The sequence below is a fragment of the Poecilia mexicana genome, unplaced genomic scaffold, assembly GCF_051168715.1.
Source record: "Poecilia mexicana isolate PSO_F unplaced genomic scaffold, ASM5116871v1 scaffold_15, whole genome shotgun sequence".
NCBI lineage: Eukaryota > Metazoa > Chordata > Actinopteri > Cyprinodontiformes > Poeciliidae > Poecilia > Poecilia mexicana.
The window spans coordinates 30634972-30656656 of record NW_028263384.1 but is presented as its reverse complement, the minus strand read 5'-3'; the positions used below and the strand labels follow the sequence as shown (position 1 = coordinate 30656656).

Genomic DNA, 21685 nt, shown 5'->3' with positions numbered 1-21685 from the left:
ATTTCTCTTTTATCCTTGGCTTCAGCCTGTGAACCAGGACGTCTCAGAAGTCATTGAGTTCTCCCAGTGAGACCAGCAGACTGAAGCCTGTGGCCAGTGTTCCCAGTATAATAAATAAATATTTTATTCTTTAACTTTGTGTATTTTTAAATATCTCAGTCTGAAGTATTAGTGTATTAATACAGCTTATGTAATGAAATAAGAATAATTTACTCTGTTAGAATTATTTTCACTCTTTGCTGTCAATAGCAGAGTTGACGTATAATAAATATTTTTTCTCTGGAAAAAAGTAAGAAAAATATGTAGTTTAATGTTTGACAATGACTGATTTATAAATCAAAAGTCATTTCTCAATAACGTATAAAAAATAAATACAAGAAAATAATTTGTTTCTAGTCTTGAAACGTTAAATGTACATTAAATTATGGAATTATGTAAATATGTTCTTTAATTAAACACTGTAAAAGTGTCTGTTCATCAGTATCATTATAAAAATGATCAGACATAAATACATAAATACGACCCCATGAGGGGTCGTATTTATGTCTATGATTTTAGAGCCCTTCTTTTCTGTACGTCTACTGTGACGTCATGACGCTGGGGCGGAGTTTGAAGGCGAGCCGGGATTCCTGAGGATTACCCATCATGCCCCGCGGGTAAAGATGGCAGCAGATCAACTTTTCTCGGAGCTCTGAGCGGATTCTATCTCCAGTAACGGAGCTCCTATCCGGGCCGCTGCTACCCTCACTGACCGCCGTCCGGCTGCCCTGCCCGCAGCACTGCTACCGGGAGTCGGATCGGTCCGGAGCCCCCAGCTCCTGCTCTCCCAGCCGGAGGAAGGACCGCGGACCTCGGACTGAAGTTTGTCTACCCTCGGCGGTGCCGCCCCGGGCCGCGCTGGGCCGCGCTGACCGCCGCTCGGGTAAGCTGGCAGCGGGCTGCGGGGCTGCGGGCGGCCGGCGCGAGGCTGGCTGCTCAGAACGACCGGTGCGACAGACGGGGAACTGGGCCACGGTCCGAGCCGCGGCGGCACCGGAGCAGTTTGATGCGGTGTGACGCTGTGTTGGGTATCGGTGTCGGGGCAGTAAGCTGGGCTGTTCGGGCCGGGCTCGGGCACACGAAGCTCCGCTGGGTTTGTCGTGTTGTCCCCGGACTGCCTTGCAGACAGAACCCAGGGCTGCAGCGTGACTGCGCCTGACAGACAGTGGAGTGGAAAAACACTCAACGAGTCACACACCTGCAGCCAGGCGGCCAATCAGAGGCCAGCACCCCCCATGGCTGCTGGGGGTCCATGGATCCGGGTCTGACTCGGATCAGTTCAGGAATCAGTTCAGGAGGAGGCAGGGAATCCCAGCAAGGCATTCTGGGTAATTTCCTGCTGGGATAATCAGGAATGGATTCTCTTGGACAGGTTGATGGTTCTTAGCCGATCATTACCTAGTTCTGGTTCTGATCCAGATTGGACACTGGAAACCTGCAGGTGTGGTGATCAGCCTGGTCCGGTTCCAGATAGAGGGGATTAACTGGACCAACCAGAACCACCAGAACGGGTCAGAACCCGGTCCAGTTCCAGGTATAGAACAGATAGGAGGGCCCGCTGGACCAGAACCACCAGACATTGTATCACTGCTGCCTGGCTCTGCAGAACCTTCTGACTGAACAACCTGACCCACTGCTCTTCTGGTCTCCAGAACCTGAGGACCCGTCCTACCAGTAGACTGATCAACCGGGCCGGTGGTTCTGGAGGCTCTGGAAGGACTGGTTCTGGTTCTGTCAGTCCTTAATGGTTCTGATCAGAACCTGCAGGCGCTCTGTGTTCTGAATGGAAACAGGAAGTGATGTCAGAGGTTTGATGGTTCTGTTTCATCTGGACCGAGCCGGTTCTGATGGAGGATCCGGTTCAAAGTGGGAGAGAAAGAGGAGATGGGTGTGTGTGTGTGTGTATGTATGTCATATGAGCCGGCCGGGTCGGTGGTTCTGGTGTCATGTTCAGGTGGGTCATATGACCCGACTCCAGCCTCCCAGACAGAAGGACCTCTGGCTGCAGAGCAGAACCAGAACCAGGCAGGAAGGATGAAGGAGTAGCTCTTTGGTTCTGGTTCTGATCAGAACCCGGTTTTAATGACTCTGTGTTTTTTCAGGTTATCGGATCAGAACACAGAAGAGGATCCAACCAGAGGATGAAGAGTTCCAGGTGAGGATGACTGTGAGGCCCGGTCTGTTTGGACCTGGTCCTCCTGGTGATCATCGGGTTGCCATGTTCAGAACCGGTTCAGATCGGTGCGTTGGAACAAAATGCCTCTGAGTCACAATCCAAGATGGCCGCCGGCACACTGCGAACCCGTTTTGACAGGAAGTCGATTTTAGACGTTCTGATGTTTTGCTTTGGATTCAGAGAAAAATTAGAAAATATTCACATGTTCAGTAGAAACATAAATTATTTCCCAACTTTACATTTTAAACCTGATTAAATGTGAAATCGCCATGGCAACATTTTACCATGCAGATATCAATAATGGGCCAACATCAGTTCCTCCTGCTGTGGTTCGTCTGATACTCCAACAGAACCGAGGCCGATTCGGAACCTTTATGAACCAAAACGAATTCATGGGGAACTCTGACAGGAAAATGTTTGTTTAAAAATTATGATGAGATCATTAAAGAAAATAAGAACCAAACAGTTATCTAGTCCAGTCCCATAAAATGTAAGATATTAATTTCATTATTATGTTTGAAGTTTTCCCTGTAATGATTTTCAACAAAAGAAATTTAAAATAAAAACTAATTCCTGCATTTTGAGACAATAAACCTTTTTTCAATTCAAGTTCATGAATGTTTTTAGAAAAATGTTCAGAAGTGGACACTGTACAAGAAATCTTTCCCATTTCTTAATATGACAAGATTTGGTCCAAAAGGGATGAAGAGTTAAATTAATCGATTTAATCCTCTTTAATACGGCTTTCTAAAAATCACATTGAAGTTAAATAATTTTATTTAAAAGAGTTTAAGTGTTGCAACATCTAAAATCAAATGTTATCTGTACAGCAGCAAGGCATTTCAAAGAGCAACAATAAAACGTGACATTAAGTCGTTAAATTGATCTCGATTCAAATAAAACTAACCAGGAGGGTTTTAGTCTGGATTTAAAGGAAGTCAGTGTTTCAGCTGTTTTACAGTTTTCTGTTAGTTTGTTCCAGATTAGTGGTGCATAGAAGCTGAATGCTGCTTCTCCTTGTTTGGTTCTGGTTCTGATGCAGAACCTGAGGGTCTGGCAGGTTGATACAACAACAACAGATATTTAATGGTTGTGTTGCTAAACCGTCCAGTGATTTATAAACTAACAGGATTTTACAGTCTGTTCTCTGAGCTACAGCTGTAGGACTGTAGATCTGGTGTTATGTCTCCATCTTCCTGGTTCTAGTCAGAACAGCAGCAGCAGCTTCTGGATCAGCTGCAGCTGGAGGATCGATTTGGTGGTCAGACCTGTGAAGACGCTGCTGCAGGAAACAATGAGACTGAAGATAAACGCCTGGATGAGTTTCTCTGATCTGAGACATCAGTCCTCTGATCCTGGAGATTCTTCAGGTGGTAGAAGGCCGACTTTGTGACTGTCTTTATGTGGGCATAAAGGCTCTGAAGGTTCAGGTCAGAGGTCATCACTACTCCCAGGTTTTGGGTTGATTGCTGGTTTTAGTTGTAATAACTGAAGCTGTGCATTCTCTAGATCTGTAACTCTTTAGGTCCAATAATAACTTCAGTTTTATTTGTGTCCAGAAAGTTTTCTCTCATCCACACATTGATCTGTTCTCAGCATCTGTTCAGTGATTGGATGGGGTCAAAGGTCACCTGGTGACATCATAATGTAGAGCTGTGTATCATCCAAAGGTCAGAGGTCGGCCTGTAGTTCTGCAGTAGTGATTTTATCAGTGGTTTGATAGCTGCTGTTTCCAAGGGAAAACACCTGAAGAGAGCGATGAGTTACTATTCGGATCAGATCATTAATGACAGGCAGGACTTTCTTAAAGAAATGTGAGGGTCGGAACTGGAGCTTCACTGACTTATCATTTCTTCTAGGGTTTTATAATTAAGTAGTTGAAATTGGGTCATTATTCCTGTACTTGTTGTGTTTGGGTTTGGCATTGGGACTGGCTTTAGAGTGGATGTTCAGATTAAACTTCTGATTTTCTGAAATTTCTCTGAAAATAAGCTGGAAAACTTGTTGCTGGGATTAGATTGAAGTTCAGGTGGTGACGTCATAGGAGGGTTTGTGAGCCTGTCAACAGTAACAAATAAAGCTCCAGCTTTGATAATGTTTTTATTTATGACATCTGCAAAGAAAGCCTCTCTTGCATGTTTTAGTGTTGTGTGATAGTTACGTCGTCTTTCTTTATAGGTTTCATAATAAACGTGAAGTTGAGTTTTACGCCATTTCCGTTGGGCTCTACGGCAGAGTTGTCTTGCAGTTTGAACTGTTTGTGCATTTCTCCATGGAGATTTCTTCCTACCAGTCACAGCCTTCACTTTCATGGGGGCAATGTAATCAATGAAATGTTTCTGCTTTGTTTTCTGTGAGAGAACATTTTGTGACAGTATTTGTTTGTCCAAGTGGGTCAACGGATAAAGAACTTTCAAAGATAACAGGAAGTGATCCAACAGGGCGACATCAGTTACAGAGACATTGGAAATATTCACACCCTTTCTGACAACCAGGTCCAGTGTGTGTTGCTTGTTTGACATGTTGTGTTAGATCAGAACTCTCTAATATATTAAGGAGCTTTTTTTGCCCCTCGGTCTTCAGGTTGTCAACATGAATGTTGAAAATCATAATCAATGCATATGAGATAGAAGTTCATTCAAGTCCATAAAGAAATTTTCCACATATGTTGGAGTTTTGTATAAAGTTAGTGTCAAAGTTCGTTTGTGGTCTTTTACCTCGATACAGAGATACTCAAAAGACGTGAAATGACCCAAAGAGATTTTACTACAGTTCATGGTATTCTTAAATATTGAAGCCACACTTCCTCCTTTAGGAGGAAGCTTCATTTAGGATTTGTCACATGCAGCAATGAATTCTGGGTAATTCACTAAGCCAAAGTCTGGATGGTTTGGCAGAGGGGCGGGGCTAAAGCAGGAAGTGGAGGACTGGGACGCACTAAAACCTCAAACCCTCCAACAGGAAATCACATGTGATCGGCAGGAAGTGTCGAGCCGTCCTGTTTTGATGCTTCCTGTTACAGGACCTGGAGGTCAAAGGTCAAGGTTTAAAGTGTTGCTCTGTGTTCCAGGTGTGACCCTTTCTATGGATGAAGTCTCTTCTGGAACCGTTCACAACTCAGGTAAGAACCAGAATGTACCTGGAGAACAACTGGAGAACAACCTGGAGACCTGGGGAACGACCTGGAGAACAACCTGGAGACCTGGGGAACGACCTGGAGAACAACCTGGAGACCTGGGGAACGACCTGGAGACCTGGGGAACGAACTGGAGAACGACCTGGAGACCTGGGGAACGAACTGGAGAACGACCTGGAGACCTGGGGAATGACCTGGAGAACAACCTGGAGACCTGGGGAACGACCTGGAGAACGACCTGGAGACCTGGGGAACAACCTGGAGAACAACCTGGAGACTTGGGGAACGACCTGGAGAACAACCTGGAGACCTGGGGAACGACCTGGAGAACAACCTGGAGACCTGGGGAACGACCTGGAGAACGACCTGGAGACCTGGGGAACGACCTGGAGAACGACCTGGAGACCTGGGGAATGACCTGGAGAACAACCTGGAGACCTGGGGAACGACCTGGAGAACAACCTGGAGACCTGGGGAACGACCTGGAGAACAACCTGGAGACCTGGGGAACGACCTGGAGAACGACCTGGAGACCTGGGGAACGAACTGGAGAACGACCTGGAGACCTGGGGAACGACCTGGAGACCTGGGGAATGACCTGGAGACCTGGGGAATGACCTGGAGACCTGGAGAGCGACTCAGATTGAACACGCCTGTGACTTGATGATGAACAGGCAGAATCCTCTTTGGGATCCAGACCCAAGTCTTGACTTGTCTTGAACCAAAAAACGTAACTGACCTCTGACCTCTTGCTGCTAAGCTAGCTGCTACATTGCAGGACATTTCCTGCTGGAAGTGTCAAAATAAAAGCTCTTCCTGTTGTGTTCATTTAGAGCAGCGGTTCTTAATCTGGGTTCTATCGAGTCGATCTCGGGTTCGGCGGAGCCTCATTTAAATGTAAGATTTTAAGGATGTTACATTTAAATTTTCTTCTTAGTAAAACTTCAAATAACAATATTCGTAGTTAGTTTGTTTTCCTACCATAGCAACAATTTGATGCTGTGAGTTTAATCTTTGAGTTTATGCTGTTTGCCCACTAATACAAATTAATAAACTGGTTTATAACTGATTGTTTTTAGGTTGGCCAGTTAAACTCCTCCCCCTCTCCCAGATTAAATCCAACACAGAAGCTGTTAGAGGTGCTGCTGTTTTTAGCACCTGTGGTTCACACAGAGCTGTGCAACCAGAGCTAACGGTGGATTTAAACTAGGGCTGTTGTAAACGAATATTTTAGTAATCGAGTAATCTATCGATTATTCTTACGATTAATCGAGTAATCGGATAAAAAAATTATAAAATGAAATATTGGTAAATCTGGCATAATACCGGTGTTACTATCAGATATCAATATCAGTCCAATTTTTCATATTTGAGCATCCCTAACAGTTGCTTTTTTGTAGTTTAGAAAACTAACCTGTAACAATAATATCTCACTTTCTAAGTTAACCAGAAGAAAAGTTATAGAAAAATCTGAAATTATATTGAATTTAATAACAAAGAGGCAGGCTCACAAATATGCTTATAAAAAATGTCTACAATCCAGCTTTTAGTTTATGTATTCATCTTCAGTGAGTTTAATAGATTAATTAAACTCACCTTGCCACCTAACCTGTCACGCTTTGGGTTTGAAAATACGGGAAATGCCGCCTGGAGTGGGAGGAGAGGGCGAATGAACGAACATGGGGTGGAGGGGAGGAAATGGACCAGCGGACTGACGAACCGTTAGACCGGGGGACGAACACGGGGGGAAGCAATACGGGATATTTACGACACCTTCACTGGTCACACTCAGAAACTCATCTACCAGCCATGTACGATGCGCTCCGCCACCCGTTTCTTCAGACCGGGATATGAAATGTATTGTGCGGTTCGTCGGTAAAGCTACATTTACACGGTAAGCATCAGCTACTCAGCCGCCCGCCCTGTTCAGGCTATCCGCTCACCTCAGCGCTCTTCCCGCCGTTCGCTTTCAACCAGCAGCCCCGGAGGAGAAATGCTGCCGTACTCCAGGCATCCCCCCAGTCATTTTAAGGATGCTTATTGGTTCCCCAAAAACGATAAAAAGTCGGGCATTAAAATCCCCACGGGCCAATCTTGAAGATTGGACTTTATGCCGCTGAGACTTAGCTTTTGTCAACAACTTAGAGGCGGAAGTGAGAGCTCCGCGCAACGCAAATGAAGTCCCGGCCGGAACACGGTGCGCTAACTAATAAAACATAAATTAACGAAGCTTCGAGGCAGGTAAATTTTCCTCGAGGAATTTTAGTAATCGAGGTACTCGAATCATTCGAGGAATCGTTTCAGCCCTAATTTAAACTCTTACCCTGATGTGGAGTTCTCCAAAGAAACATAATTCCTCACAGGGGGTTGATGTAAATATCCATACTCAAGTCCAGTTTGAGTGAAAGGCAAGCAGACGCAGCGCGAGGCGCCAGCGGAGTGTTGGTCTGCTCTCCTGGCTTTAGGAATAAATCTGCTCCGCCAGTGAAACACTCAGAGCAACAGAGACGCTTGTAATCCCGCTTAAAAAAAATCAATTTTCTCTCCTTTCTTTTTTTTTTTTTCATGATTATTTTCCTAAAAACATAAACAAGCTTAGCCTGGCGGGGGGGCTAGCAAACTGTGGAGAGCCACCAGGCTTATAATACACTGGTTTCTGTTTTGTCGGAGAAGCAGCGAATATTAAAACAAGTCGCTATGGAAACGGTAGCGACTTGGCAGGTATTATCTGTACCTGCTGATGCTGCAGGTACAAATAATATTGTACCTGCAGGATTGGCTTCAAGTTTTCATCCCCATGAACCGATCTGCCGAGCGTTGCTATAAACACGCTCACCCACAGGGGGCAGTGTAGCGATAAGCTGAACCCTGTCTGTCAGTCAGATGGCTTCTAAACAGGCGCCATGTTGATTCCTTTTAAACAACGTATTAGAATATAAGATAATGAAACGCTCAGCGCTTATCAACGGTTTATTTAAATCTCCACTTTAGTCTGAAGATTTATAAATAAACATTTTTATTCAGCAGAGTTTTGGTCTGGATGAAAACACAGAAATATCTTTGTTTTCCCAGATATCTGTGGACTGAACAAACATCTTTAATGATTCAGATCCAACTTCTAGATTAAAACCTGAAATGATCTGGAAACAGCTCTGGAAAATAAGCAAAAAAAACCCAAATCTGAATCATGTCAGTGGAGAAGGATCTGGGAAAGATCACACCCAAAACCAGAAACATGACAACGAACAAAACAACCAGAATGTTTTCTGCTCCGCTTCATGAAAAACCACCAGAACCAGAAACGTCTAGAAACAATATGTAGATATGAAATATGAGTAGAAACGCCTGGAGGAAGATCAGGAAGCAGAAATCCAGAAGTCCTGGCAGACGGGCGAGGGTCACACAGATCGATCCGCCCTGATTGGCTGCTGGTCACGTGACCCAGATGGACTAAATGGAGCGGAAAGTCAGGATTACGGCTCTGGTCCCCGCAGCAGCACCGTTAACCGGACTGGACCGGATCACCTGAACCGGTGTGGTCTGGACCTTCCTGTCCTCTGGTTCTGTGGTTCTATGAGTCCAGTTGTCCTAATGCAAGTTTGTCTCCTCCAGTGAAATGTTCCTGGCCGTTCTGATGACCTGGATGACGATTTCACCTGTATGACATCATCACACACCTGCTGATAGCCGAGTGGCTCTGTGCCAGCCCGGCCCGGATCGATCCAGCTGCACTTCCTGTTCTGGAAACAAGAGCTGATCGATGATTGGCCTGAGGCCGGCACACACACACACACACACACACACACACACACACACACACACACACACACACTCTAACTCAGCTGTGAGGGGCGGGCGAGCATCGACCTGCACTCAGAGGCAGAGCGTTGCCGTGACGATGGGCAGTCGGGTCGGGGAGTCGTGGCGAGCGGTCGGTCGGCAGGCAGGTGAGCGTCGTTGTGGTGTCTCTGACTAGCTGACCTTTGACCCGTTGTCCCGGCAGGACCGCAGACCCGACCGGAACCAGCAGGCAGGATGGCGAGCGCCGGCCCGGCCAGGAAGCCGTACCGCAAGGCTCCGCCGCAGCACCGCGAGACGCGCCACGGCCTGACCCCTGCCTCGCCGCCGCCCGCCCCGCGGCCCGGCTTCAGCCAGGTAACCCTGCCCCCCCAGCGCCATGAGCAGGCCCCGCCCCCCTCTGACAGCGAGCCGGACGTCTCCAGCCTGTCCAGCCTGGATCTCTACGTGCCGCCGCCGCCGCCCTTCAGGAGCTCCGCCCACCGGCCTGAGCGCCACACCGCCAGTCAGAGCAGGGGAGGTCACCAAGGCTCTGCCCCCTCCAGGAGGCGCTCCCCGGTGCGGCACCGCCCCACCCGGACCCAGCGGGCTGCCCCTGCCCGTGCTGCTGCCCCCAAAGGCATCCTGAAGCAGCCGGCCACCGTGGGGGCGGAGCCAACCTACGACACGCTCAGGAAGTCGAGGTCGGCGGAGCTACTGGGTGACAGGCGGCGGGGGGCGGAGCATCGGGGGCCGCCCTCGCTGCAGTCACTGGCCCCGCCCTCCTCCACCCAGACCGCCTGGAACTGGAGGATACAGGTTCTGGAGGAGAAGGTCCGGTTCTCCAGCTTCCTGGACGAGATCACCTGCCGTGTCTTAAGCCCCGCTCGCCTCGCGCAGCTCGGCAGGCCGCCCACAGACCTCAGAGGCCCCGCCCACCAGCATGGCCGCTGCCCCGACGCCAGCCGACGGTCCGCAGACCGGACCCGGCGCTGGGACGGCTGGGTGGCGTCGATACGGCGACCCGACAACTGGAACCAGCCTCTGGAGAGGGCGGGGCGCGGTGACATCACACGGGGGGCGGAGCTTAGAAAGGTGACTGAGGTCAGGCAGAGACCCAGACTCCCCCTGTCCAATCTGTCCCTGCTGTCCCACATCAAGGTAGGTCAGAGGTCACTCGGCCTCCCTTCATCCTCCCTGCTCTCCCTCAGCATCCGAGGTGCGTTTGTTTTCTCCACCTCATTGGTCCAGGACTGGACATGATGTGATTATTATCAGGTTCTGATTCAGCGGGTTCTGTTGGGTTTCTGGGTCCGTTCTCCAGAGGAACCGTTCCTGGGTCGCTCCAGCGTTGCTCTCTGATTGGCTGCTGGCCTCTTCTACAGCCTGGTTCCCCGAGCGGGTTGGGTCAGTACCGGCTGATAGTCGTGATAGGATGCATGCTGGGAGCTGGATGAACAGAAACAGGTTCACAGGACACTGGAAGGCAACTGGTTTCCTGCTGGTTTCATTAAACTGGATCTAACTGGTTTAGAATGGAATCAGACTGGTTTCAGTTTGCTGGTTTTAACTGGTATGGGTCTAGTTCTGGATGGTCAAGTCGGCCCCATTCTGCCCCAGTCGGCCCCATTCTGCCCCATTCTGCCCCAGTCGGCCCCATTCTGCCCCAGTCGGCCCCATTCTGCCCCAGTCGGCCCCATTCTGCCCCAGTCGGCCCCATTCTTCCCCAGTCGGCCCCATTCTTCCCCAGTCGGCCCCATTCTTCCCCAGTCGGCCCCATTCTGCCCCAGTCGGCCCCATTCTTCCCCAGTCGGCCCCATTCTTCCCCAGTCGGCCCCATTCTTCCCCAGTCGGCCCCATTCGGCCCCAGTCGGCATCCTGCATGTCTTAGTTGTCTCTGCTTTAACGAACCGGGGTCCAATGATGCTCATTAGAGGCCCAAGATGAACACTGACCTGCTGAGGAGGTTGTTGCTACCACCAGGGAAGGAACTAAAACATGCAGGATGCCGGGCCTTGAGGACCCACTTTGGGCCCCCCTGCAGTAGTCAGTGTCAGAGCGGTCCGGCGCTCTGCCTGTGGTTCAGATAGCGTGGGTCTGAGGATGGGTTGTTGTTTTGTTGAGTCTAATTCTGCTTCTGCTCGGTTCCAGGAGGCGCTGTCAGACTCTGACAGGATCAGGTGAGTTGGTCTGGTCCCTTCTCTCCAGGTGTCCAACGTCCTAATAAGGCTAAAGCACTTCCTGTCCCACCTCCTTACCCAGAATCCTCCAGCAGCAGAACGAGGACCTGCGGCACCGCCTGTCACTCTCCACCCACAAGATGGAGGCCATGGAGGCGGAGTTTGAGGGCAGCCGTCACTACATGGAGGCAGAGCTCAGCCGGACCAGAGACGACCTAGACAAGATGAGGGACAAGTTCCGCAGGTAAGGAAGCCGACGATGATGAGGTCAAAGTGTCTTCATCACCTGATCAGCTGCTGTTCGCAGGAACATTTAAATGGTCTTTTATTATTATATTATATTAATATAGCTGTGTGAATTAGATGCACTGAATCAGCCACTGTAGTTCACTAAGGAATTCAGGATGGATCATGTGATGCAGTAAAACACCAAGCACTTTAATCCCCTGGCTAGCCCAACTTTAGCATTGTGCTAGCCTTTGTACACTAAACTAACTTTGACCTGCTGATGTTAGCTTCACATTGACCTCAGCATTTTGGAGTAGCTCAAAGTATTTTGTTGGCTTAAGTACGCAGATATTGGTGTTATTTTAGCATGACATATTAGCCTTAGCAGAGGGCATAATTTGTTGATGTTGGCATAAACAGACTGACATCAGCATTATGATATTATTACGGTTATAACATGGATGTGCTTGTGTGCTATTGCATTAATATGATGAATAATCATTGATACTTTCATCTAAGTTACATTGCTAGCAGAACGTAGCCAGGTGATGTTAGCCTTCTGGTAATGTTAATAGTAATGTTAGGATTATATAAGTTTTATCTTATTGATGTTAGCATTAGCCTGGTGATGTTAGCAGTATGTTAGTGTAACCCTGTCTGTGTGAGATGTCACCTCACTGTTCCTTAGACTCTGCGTTGTGTTTTCTTTAATGGTTGTCGGAAGGAAACTTGAGGCAGGAATTGGATACACACAGCGGTTGAGATCATGGTTCAGACCGTTTATTCGGACCAGCCGACAGCGCAGCGGCTTCGTCTTCAGAATTCATTAACGCAGTTATTATTATTTTTATTTTTTTGTTTACAGATACAACGTAAACATACAACATAAAAAAGAAGAAAAAAACAAAATGAAACAAAACTAACTACTTGGACATTAAAAGTAACATTTGGCTACAGTGAGGAGCTGGCGGTCAGTACTGCGTACCTTCAGAATTCACAGCAAATACTGACCGTTGAGCTGCCAGCGCACAGTAACAGACGCCAAGTACGGCGTCCTTCAACGGACACACTTTACCAACTTCCACAACCCAAGGAACAAATCTAACATTTTGGTGACATGCGCTGACGTATGTAAAGCACTGTCCTACATCAGCATTAGCCTGGTGATATTAGCAGTATGTTAGCATTAGCCTGGTGATGTTAGCAGTATGTTAGCGTTAGCCTGGTGATGTTAGCAGTATGTTAGCGTTAGCCTGGTGATATTAGCAGTATGTTAGCATTAGCCTGGTGATGTTAGTATGTTTGCGTTAGCCTGGTGATGTTAGCAGTATGCTAGCGTTAGCCTGGTGATGTTAGCAGTATGTTAGCTTTAGCCTGGTGATGTTATCAGTATGTTACCGTTAGCCTGGTGATGTTAGCAGTATGTTAGCGTTAGCCTGGTGATGTTAGCAGTATGTTAGCGTTAGCCTGGTGATGTTATCAGTATGTTAGCGTTAGCCTGGTGATGTTATCAGTATGTTAGCATTAGCCTGGTGATGTTATCAGTATGTTAGCGTTAGCCTGGTGATGTTAGCAGTATGTTAGCATTAGCCTGGTGATGTTAGCAGTATGTTAGCGTTAGCCTGGTGATGTTAGCAGTATGTTAGCGTTAGCCTGGTGATGTTATCAGTATGTTAGCGTTAGCCTGGTGATGTTATCAGTATGTTAGCGTTAGCTTGGTGATGTTAGCATTTGCCTGGTGATGCTAACGTTAGCCTGGTGATGTTAGCAGTATGTTAGCGTTAGCCTGGTTGCGGTTAGGGTCTGCTGAGTTAACGAGGTTCTGATTGTTGGACTGAACTAATCCGGATCCGTCTACTAGTACTCGGTTCAGTCTTGGTTGTTCGGACCCAGACCTCCATTATTGGTGGGTCAGTAGGACCTGCTGATGACGTCTAACCTCTGACCTCTCCTGCAGACTCCAGAACAGCTACACTGCGTCGCAGCGAGCCAATCAGGACCTGGAGGAGAAGCTGCACGCTCTGGTAAGCTCTGATGTATTGATGCTGCGCGGCATCAGATCTTGGCGCTCCATCCCGTCGGTATTTCCTGTGCTTCCTGTTGCGTCACGCTGACGGCCGCGTAACGAGCCTCCTGATTGGTCGCCTGGCTGACTTCATTAGTAATGAGTGGAGCTCATTGATCCTCAGTGAGGATATCGATCAGCTGGGAAAGCCTCGACTGATGGCCGGCTGGTTGCCATGGTGACAGTCCAGACCTGGAGGAGGTTCTGCTGGGATTTTCTCCAGGTGCATCTTGCTACAGAAGCTGCCATGTTTGGGCCGGGCAGGTTCATCGGCGTCGACCCACTTAAACTAAAACCTCTCGGTGGCCGGCATCACGCTGAGCCCAGAAATAGCTGCTGGTTCTGATCTGGTCCAGACAGGCGGAGCCTCCAAAGGCTTCAGGTCACAACAGAAACGGGCCAAACATCCAGAGGTTCTGGTCCAGATTCTTCTCTGCTTCCTCAAACTGGGAAGCTGGAGTGAAACAGAACCTTCTCTGATCCGAGTTCAGGCCGGTTCTGTTCACAGTTCTGGATCCAAAGGTTCGCTTTGACAGCAGGCGGTTCTGACAGGATCAAATGGTTCTGCTGTGACGTTTGTGCTGAACTGATGATGATGATGATGTCTGACCACTCTTCTTCATCTCTTCTTTCCTCACGCTGCTCTGATGGACTCATCTTCATCTCATCCTCATCCTCCTCAGGCTGCCGTCAGTCAGACTTGGGTTCATGCAGTTGGGTTTCATTCATCCTCATCCCTCCATCTTCTTCCTCTCTTTTTGAACACCACGTCTCCACAGTCGGCCGTTAAGAGCCAAACATTGAAATATCCAGAACGATTCAGAACTTTCTGGGTCGAACTTTAACCTGGCCGACCTGTAGCTGGACCTGGCGTTCGATCAGAGTCCTTCTCCTCCATGTCTGCTGCTGGTTCCACCTGAACAGCTTCAGGTGTGAAACGAACTGCTAACGTGTCGCTTGTCTGATGGGTCAGGACAGTTCTGGTTCTGCCAGATGGACTCGTTCAGACGCATTTTATCCTGAATTAATATCAACTCATAAAAGTAGGTCCACTTTAAGGACTTACCCTTAGCATGCTAATGTTAGCATTAACGCAGCGTTAGAAGGCTGACTTTAACATTCCAATTTTAGCTGCTGTATACTACTACTAATGTTAACTTAGCTTTAGCATGCAAATGTTAACATTACCCCTGCTGTACCATGTTGACAATAGTGTTGCCATCTTAGCATGCTAATGTTAGCATAACCTTACCTACAAAATGCTGATGTTACTTTAGATTTAACATGCTGACAGGGTTAACATCTTAGCATGCTACTATTTGCATAACATTAGCTTAAGCATGTTGATGTTACGGTTGGCAAGATCGTAGCATGCTAATTTGATCTTTTCCTAACTCTAGCATGCTGTTGTTAGGGTTAATATAATCTTAGCATGCTAATGTTAGCATAGCTTTATCTTTAGCTAGTGGCATTAGGATTACATTAATATAATCATAACCTTAGCTTCAACTTGCTAACAGAAATGCTACCTTTACCGTAACCAGACAGAAGTGAGAAGTTGTTGTGAGTTAGATGCCAGTTTAGAATTTGGGGTCAAAGGTCATCCTTGATCCTGGCAGAACGTCCTGATCCGCTGACGAGCCGCGGTGCCGGCACTCTCGCTGAACTTCGTTTGCTTTGGGCAGATTCAGATTATTAAACAGATTTTTTTCAGCTTTGATGCTTTGATCAATATCCAATCAGATCGTATTGATCTTGTGGCGCTGCATCCAATCATGCAGGAGGCAACGCTGCTCGCTAACGCAGCATTCAAATGATCTGGGAAAAATGAAACGTTCCCATGGAGGGGTTCGGATCTGAGAGGAGCTAATCCTTATTCCCACATGATCTGAATGTATTGGTCCATGCAAAGCCCGCCCACTAACAGCGCTGCCTTCTGATTGGCTCCAACATGTCATCTGCTTGCAGCTACGGAAGGTGGAGAGGGACAAAAAGACGATGGACCAGGAGATTGTGGAGCTCACCAACAAACTTCTGGATGCTAAGAACACCATCGACCGCCTGGAGGAGCTCAATGTAAGAACTTGCCGTCATGAGTTTCCATGGAAGCCACATTGGCCTCTGATTGGCTGTCAGGTTAAATCCGGGTTTCTATTGGCTCTCTCATGTTTTCATCAGATTTGGTTGTTTTCTTTTGACTCTAAGTGTTTATTGTTTAGTTCATGTAGAGAAGCAGGTCCTCTCCTGTAGAACCCTGTTCCTGTTGTATCACATGACGAGGTGTGTGTGTGTGTGTGTGTGTGTGTGTGTGTGTGTGTGTGTGTGTGTGTGTGTGTGTACAGGAGCGCTACAGGCAGGACTGCAACTTGGCCGTTCAGCTACTCAAATGCAACAAATCCCACTTCAGGAACCACAAGTTTGCTGACGTAAGTACCTGAGACGGTTCTGGGTCCCAGCAGAGCCCAGGAGGCGGTTCTGAATCATTCAGCAGCTTCATAAACAGCAACCAGGACTCAACAAAACGGGTTTCAGACTGTGGTTCTACCAGGACACTCAGAAACGTCCCGTTGGTTTTCATGAATCAGAGCTCATCCTGCTTTTCCCAAACGTTTTCTGGAAACATCTGAAAACCAGACAGGAAGTTTTCTGGACTTTCCAGGAGTTCAGAAAGAATCTGATCCAGAAACGCTGAGGAGGCGGATTCACAAAGGAAGTGGGTCTTAGAAGGACAGCTAACAGCTAGCGGCTAACAGCTTAGCTAACAACTAGCAGCTGATAACTAGCAGCTAACAGCTAGCCGCTAAACGCTGGTTCTGGTCAGGTTCTGTGGTCAACTGTTGCAGCAGTGGTTGCCATAAACGGTGATGTTGTGACTTTATGGGCGGAGCTCTGACTGAAGGCGGCCATTAACAACATGATGAAGAGTTCAGCCTCATCTTCCTCACCACCAGACCCAGAAGCTGCTGACTGGACCGAGAACAGGTTCTGGAGAACCAGACTGGTCCTGGTTCTGCAGAGATTCATAGATGATCCATTTTCTCCATCATGTTTGATTTATGTTTGAGCTGATGGCGAATCGATCAGAGGATCGATCTCTGAATGATAATCTAGTAGATGTTCTGCAGTTTGGACCCGGGAAGGTTTCTAACTTCCTCTGTCCTGATTGGCTGGAAGTTTGCTCTGCAGCAGGAAGTGATCTATTGTTCGATCGATCGATGGCGTTAATGGCTGCAGCTCGTCCATCAGCCTCAGCTTCCTGGAAACTGTTCAGATTTATGTTTTCTGTTATTATTGCTGTCATTCTATGAATGGATTATTTTCCTCCTTCCTGTCCAGCTGCCCTCGGAGCTGCAGGAAATGCTCAACAAGCACATGAAGTCCAGCCTCCCGGAGCGAAGCCCCGCCCCCGGCGGCCAAGACCCGGACACCCTGAGCCTGACGCACGCCGACGTCGTGCCGACCTCCGTCATCGCCCGCGTCCTGGAGAAACCCGAGCCGCTGGTTCTGAACTCGGCCCAGTCCAGCAGCTGCGGCCGGCCGGTGGCCGAGGATGTCTTCGTCCACGTGGACATGACTGACCCGGCCGGCGCCGAGGCCCGGGAGGACAGCGCCAGCCGGGAGGCGCCGCAGCACAACGGCTCCTGCCGCAGCCAGAGCAGCCTGGACGAGGAGGCGGGCGGGGTGCCAGCCTTCGAGAAGCTCAACCCGTACCCGGCGCCGCCGCCGCCACCTCACCCGCTCTACCCGGGCCGCAAGGTCATCGAGTTCTCATCCGACGACAAGGTGAAGATCCCCAAGAACTCGCCGCTGCCCAACTGCACCTACGCCACGAGGCAGGCCATCTCCCTCAGCCTCGTCCAGAACGACGACGAGCGGGTCGGCCCCGGAAGCCCCGCCCCTTCCTCCTCATCCGGCGGCGGGGGCAGAGCCAACCAGCACACGCCGCCGTCACAGCGAGACGCTGCCAGCGAGCCGCTCTCTGCCCAGTCCAGTCCCTTCAGCAGCCCGCCGCAGGTAAGTCCCACCCACCCACACAGCAGCTGGCCAATCAATGATCAGGTTAGAATACGGGCTCGATGATGGAGGTCTGGTTCTGGTTCTGTGACTGTACCGGGCTGGTCTGATGGGTCCAGAATCTTCAGGTACCATGATAACCTTCAGAGGAGTCCAGGGATCCCTGATTGGTTCTGACCCAGTCGGACCTCCAGCAGAATCAAGCAAGGAACATAGGGGCGGTTTGGACTAAAGTGGATCCGCGTCAGACCAAACGAGGGTCTGTATCGACTCCAGACCCAATCGGACCCACAACAGAACCAAGGATGTTGGGGTTCCAGAAGTTTCAGGGATCATTAAGCAGAACCTCTGAAGAGTCCAGAACTTTTAGCAGAACCATTTATTCTGGAGCTGTGGCGGTTCTAGAACGCTGGGTCTGACCCATGTTCCAGAATCCTTAACAGAACCTGAAAAGGAGATTTGTAGAACCTGTAGATGGAATCAGAAGTTCTGTTGGTCTCCTGACCCAGGCTAATGCTAATGCTAACCTCTGATCACATGACCCTGCAGGCGCCGAGCGTCCCGGCCAGCTCCGCCAGCTCCGAGGAGGATCTGCTCGCCAACTGGCAGCGGATGTTTGTGGAGAAGATGGCGCCCTCTAACGAGGGCTCCGTGATGCACCGCACATCGTTCAGCAGCCAGACGGCGCAGGAGCTGCAGAGGCGACGGCAGGCGGCAGGGGGCGGGGCCAGCTCGGAGCGCCACAGGGCGGCGTACTCGGACGGAGAGGAAGGCTCGTCGGCCCGCAGCTGGACGCCGAGCCGTGGCTCCAGTCTGGACACGGACACGGACACGGAACCGCAGTCCGGCAGGAGGCGCTACGGCGGCGGGAACGGCCCCGAGGAGGCGGAGCTGCTGATGGACCTGGAGGACGAAACCGGCAGCGCGGACACCGCCGTCACCGTGACGACCGCAGACGCCCACGGGAAGACGGAGGAGGACGACAGCTCGGCCGAAGAGAGAGACATTCTTCCACGCGAGCTGCCCAACATCTCGCCCCGCCTCCTGGAGTTTGACCCCGCCCCCGGCCCGCAGCGGCCAATGAGGAGCCCCAAAAGGATGGGCGTGCACCATCTGCACCGCAAGGACAGCCTGACCCGGGCCCAAGAGCAAGGCACGCTGCTGGACTGACCGTTGCCACGGAAACCCAGCCGCAGGCCACGCCCAGGAAATAGCCATACCTGACGTACGCTGCTGAGCATGCCGCCTGGCGTCCATCAGCTGAGCGATTTCACTTCCTGTTTACACAAACAGACAGGATCCTGAAAAACCGGCCATCCTTTAATTTGACCCCTGGGGGTCGGCGACCCGGAGCCGCTCCACCAGGTGACCCCCTGGTTATTGTTTTTACTTCCTGTTTTGTGATGCCACGTCACCATCAGGAAACTGTCATCAGTGTTAGAAGGTGAACTTTGACCTTCGGGCCAGCCTGACCCGATTTCTGATGATCGGACCGGTTCTGGATCGATGTCGGAAACCCAGAAATGTCTTGTTTCCCAAACAGATGCTTTTATTTTGAAAGAACAAATTGGACACGCTCGGACTCTCAGTGCCTCCATCACTTCCTGTCCCAGAGGTTGTGAGTTTGACACTGGGCTCAACTTAAAGGCTTTTATTTTGACATCTGTAGCTGCTGGTTTCCTGTCACGTGTCCAGGCAGGTGATTGGCTGGTGTTTGGCCCCACCCCTCCACCCCACACACCGATTGTCTCACGGGGGGCGGGGCAGTGGGCGGAGCTCCAGCTCACCTGGAATGTGACACCACCATTTTGTAAACCTGACGTTCTGATTGGTCATCACTGAGTTTGATTTGATTTATAATTCTACGGCATCCTGTTAGTGCCAAAACACGGCTGGAGCTCCTCCTGGTGGTGACGGGAGGAAGTGCAGCTCTGTTTTTGGCACCTCAGGGCTTCCTCAGCCGGTCTGAATGTGAACCCTCCTCCTCACAGCACTGACTGTGGCTCACCGGACCGACCAGCTGATCACTGAATGTTCTGATGAGCGGTTCTGGCCGGATCCATCACTGAATGTTCTGTCTCTCACCAGTTGTTTCTGTCCTGAACGTTCAGAAATTATTTTCATAAAAACTTAAATATTTGGTTTATTTTGATTCTGGTTGAATGTTTGCTGTTTCAGTCTGTGGTTCTGGAACAACCCGGCGGCTCTGACCCAGTTACAACTTCACACTTCAACCGTTTGGGTCCGTTTACCTGTCTAGATCTGATCAAAACCTGTTCACTGAGGGTTCAGCCCGGATAGAATCGGTTCCAGTACCAGAACCAGAGCTGCAACATGCACCTGCTTTCAGGTTCTGGATTGGTTCTGGAGGCAAGAACCAGAACCTTTTGATCCAAACAAAACCGATCCAGACTCCTTCAGGTTCTGCTGCAGAGACATCAGACCCTCCTCTTAATCAGCTACTGTTGAATTATTCACTCTTTTCCATCTGGTTCGGTTTTGCTGGTTCTGAGGTTTTGGGTCAGCTGTGAGCCACCAGGTCACATGCAGGAGGTTCTGTCCAGTCTGAACCTGAGCTGTTTCTGGGTTAGAACCAGAACCAGCAGAACTTCAGCTGCAGGTCCTCACAGAGACACATAGACCCATCTGACTGTGCTTAATATGTCAAGAGCCCCACAAGGCTCAAAGACGAGAGGGTGTGTGTGTGTGTGTGTGTGTGTGTCCTTCCTCCATCTTTAATGACTCTTCCTCATGAACTTTACCAGCCAGGCTCACCTTCATCACTCCTCCTCTTCATTTTTACCCCCCTTCATCTGTTTGACCTCTGACCTCCTGATTATGGACTTTATTTCTCCTGTTGATCGTCACTCAGATTTAATTATTCAGCCTGATGAAGGATCAGAACCTTCTGGACCATAACCTTTGGTTCTGGATTGGTTCTGAGAATGTTATCAGATCCACTGACCTCAGCGGAGGACCAAGGTCACGACCCTGAGGAACGCCAACAGGAACCAGAACCTTCCTGTTTTCCTGAACCAATATGTCAAAGATCTGTTTTAACTTTTTCTGAGATTAATGCATATATTAACAATCAGACTGAAATTCATCTGATCGGCACCAGAATGATCCGGTTTAGCCACGTATGAATCGATTGACCCGAGTTCCATCAGAACCACTTCAGTTAGTGATCCGGGTCGGGACGTTCTGGTTCTGGGAGTCGGTCTGCAGGTCAAAACTCAGTTTGACTCATTTTATAGTCTCCCTTTGACCTGGTCTCCATGGAGATTCTCCAGAACCATCAGAACCCGAATTAAACTTGGCATGAAGTGAGGTGGTGCGTTCAGGTGCCATCAGTGTTTTTCTCCCACTCTGACACTGAATGAAGCTCACACGGACCCTCGGAGCCAACTCACCTGGGGTCAGGTGGACATTGATTGGGGGACTTTAGCCCCGCCTCCTCCAGGTGCTGCTCTCACCTGGCCGACCTCAGCGGTTTCTTCTCCAGAGAAATCTCTGACTGTTAAACTGGTTTTATTTTCTCAGTTTGAAACGATGATGTATATTTTAAAACAAATAAAATATTTTAAATGAAGCTCCGCCTCCCAGTTTCCCTAAACCTGCACAGCTGCTTCTGCAGGTTCCTCAGGATGTTTCAGGGTGTCCCACAGGCCTTGAACACATCATCTCACCTGCAAATCCTACAGGGTAAGAAAGTCTCATCAAAACAGAAGAAGCTGATTGGTATGCAGCTGGCGTTTTGATCAGCTGACCTGTTTATGAGTGAATGTTAAGCGTTGTGTTATACTCATTTATGAATCATGTTACACACAGTCAGTTAATGCTGATGGTTTGGACCAGATGTGGGACGGAGATCCAGACATTAAAATGAGCTGAACTCATTCAGCGTTTCTAACGCTTGAGGTTTAGGCAGCTCGATGATTTCCAACAAAACTGAAGAAAACATCTCAAACATGGAATGAAATAATTGATGCCAAATCCTGAGAAATGTTGCATAGCTAAATATTAAGGCACAATGAGATGATGCATCTAAGAAAATGTGAACTTTTCTT

General features: G+C 49.1%; 1 protein-coding gene across 6 annotated transcripts; it reads left to right on the top strand.

Moving 5' to 3' along the window:
* Positions 1–627: 627 nt before the first annotated feature.
* Positions 628–21207, top strand: tjap1 (tight junction associated protein 1 (peripheral)). Of its 6 annotated transcripts, none has more exons than XM_088013380.1 (12): positions 649–922; positions 2142–2194; positions 5286–5336; positions 9355–10289; positions 11280–11308; positions 11391–11552; positions 13494–13560; positions 14285–14314; positions 15570–15677; positions 15944–16027; positions 16938–17615; positions 18165–21207. In XM_088013380.1, exons 3-12 carry the CDS (start codon positions 5300–5302, stop codon positions 18783–18785), a joined length of 2751 nt encoding a protein of 916 aa, XP_087869506.1. In that variant the 5' UTR covers positions 649–922; positions 2142–2194; positions 5286–5299; the 3' UTR covers positions 18786–21207. The 6 variants fall into 6 exon arrangements, with proteins under 6 accessions (XP_087869508.1, XP_087869509.1, XP_087869506.1 ...); XM_088013384.1 differs by having other exon boundaries at positions 653–922; positions 9355–9506; XM_088013382.1 differs by lacking the exon at positions 15944–16027 and having other exon boundaries at positions 628–922.
* Positions 21208–21685: the final 478 nt, after the last annotated feature.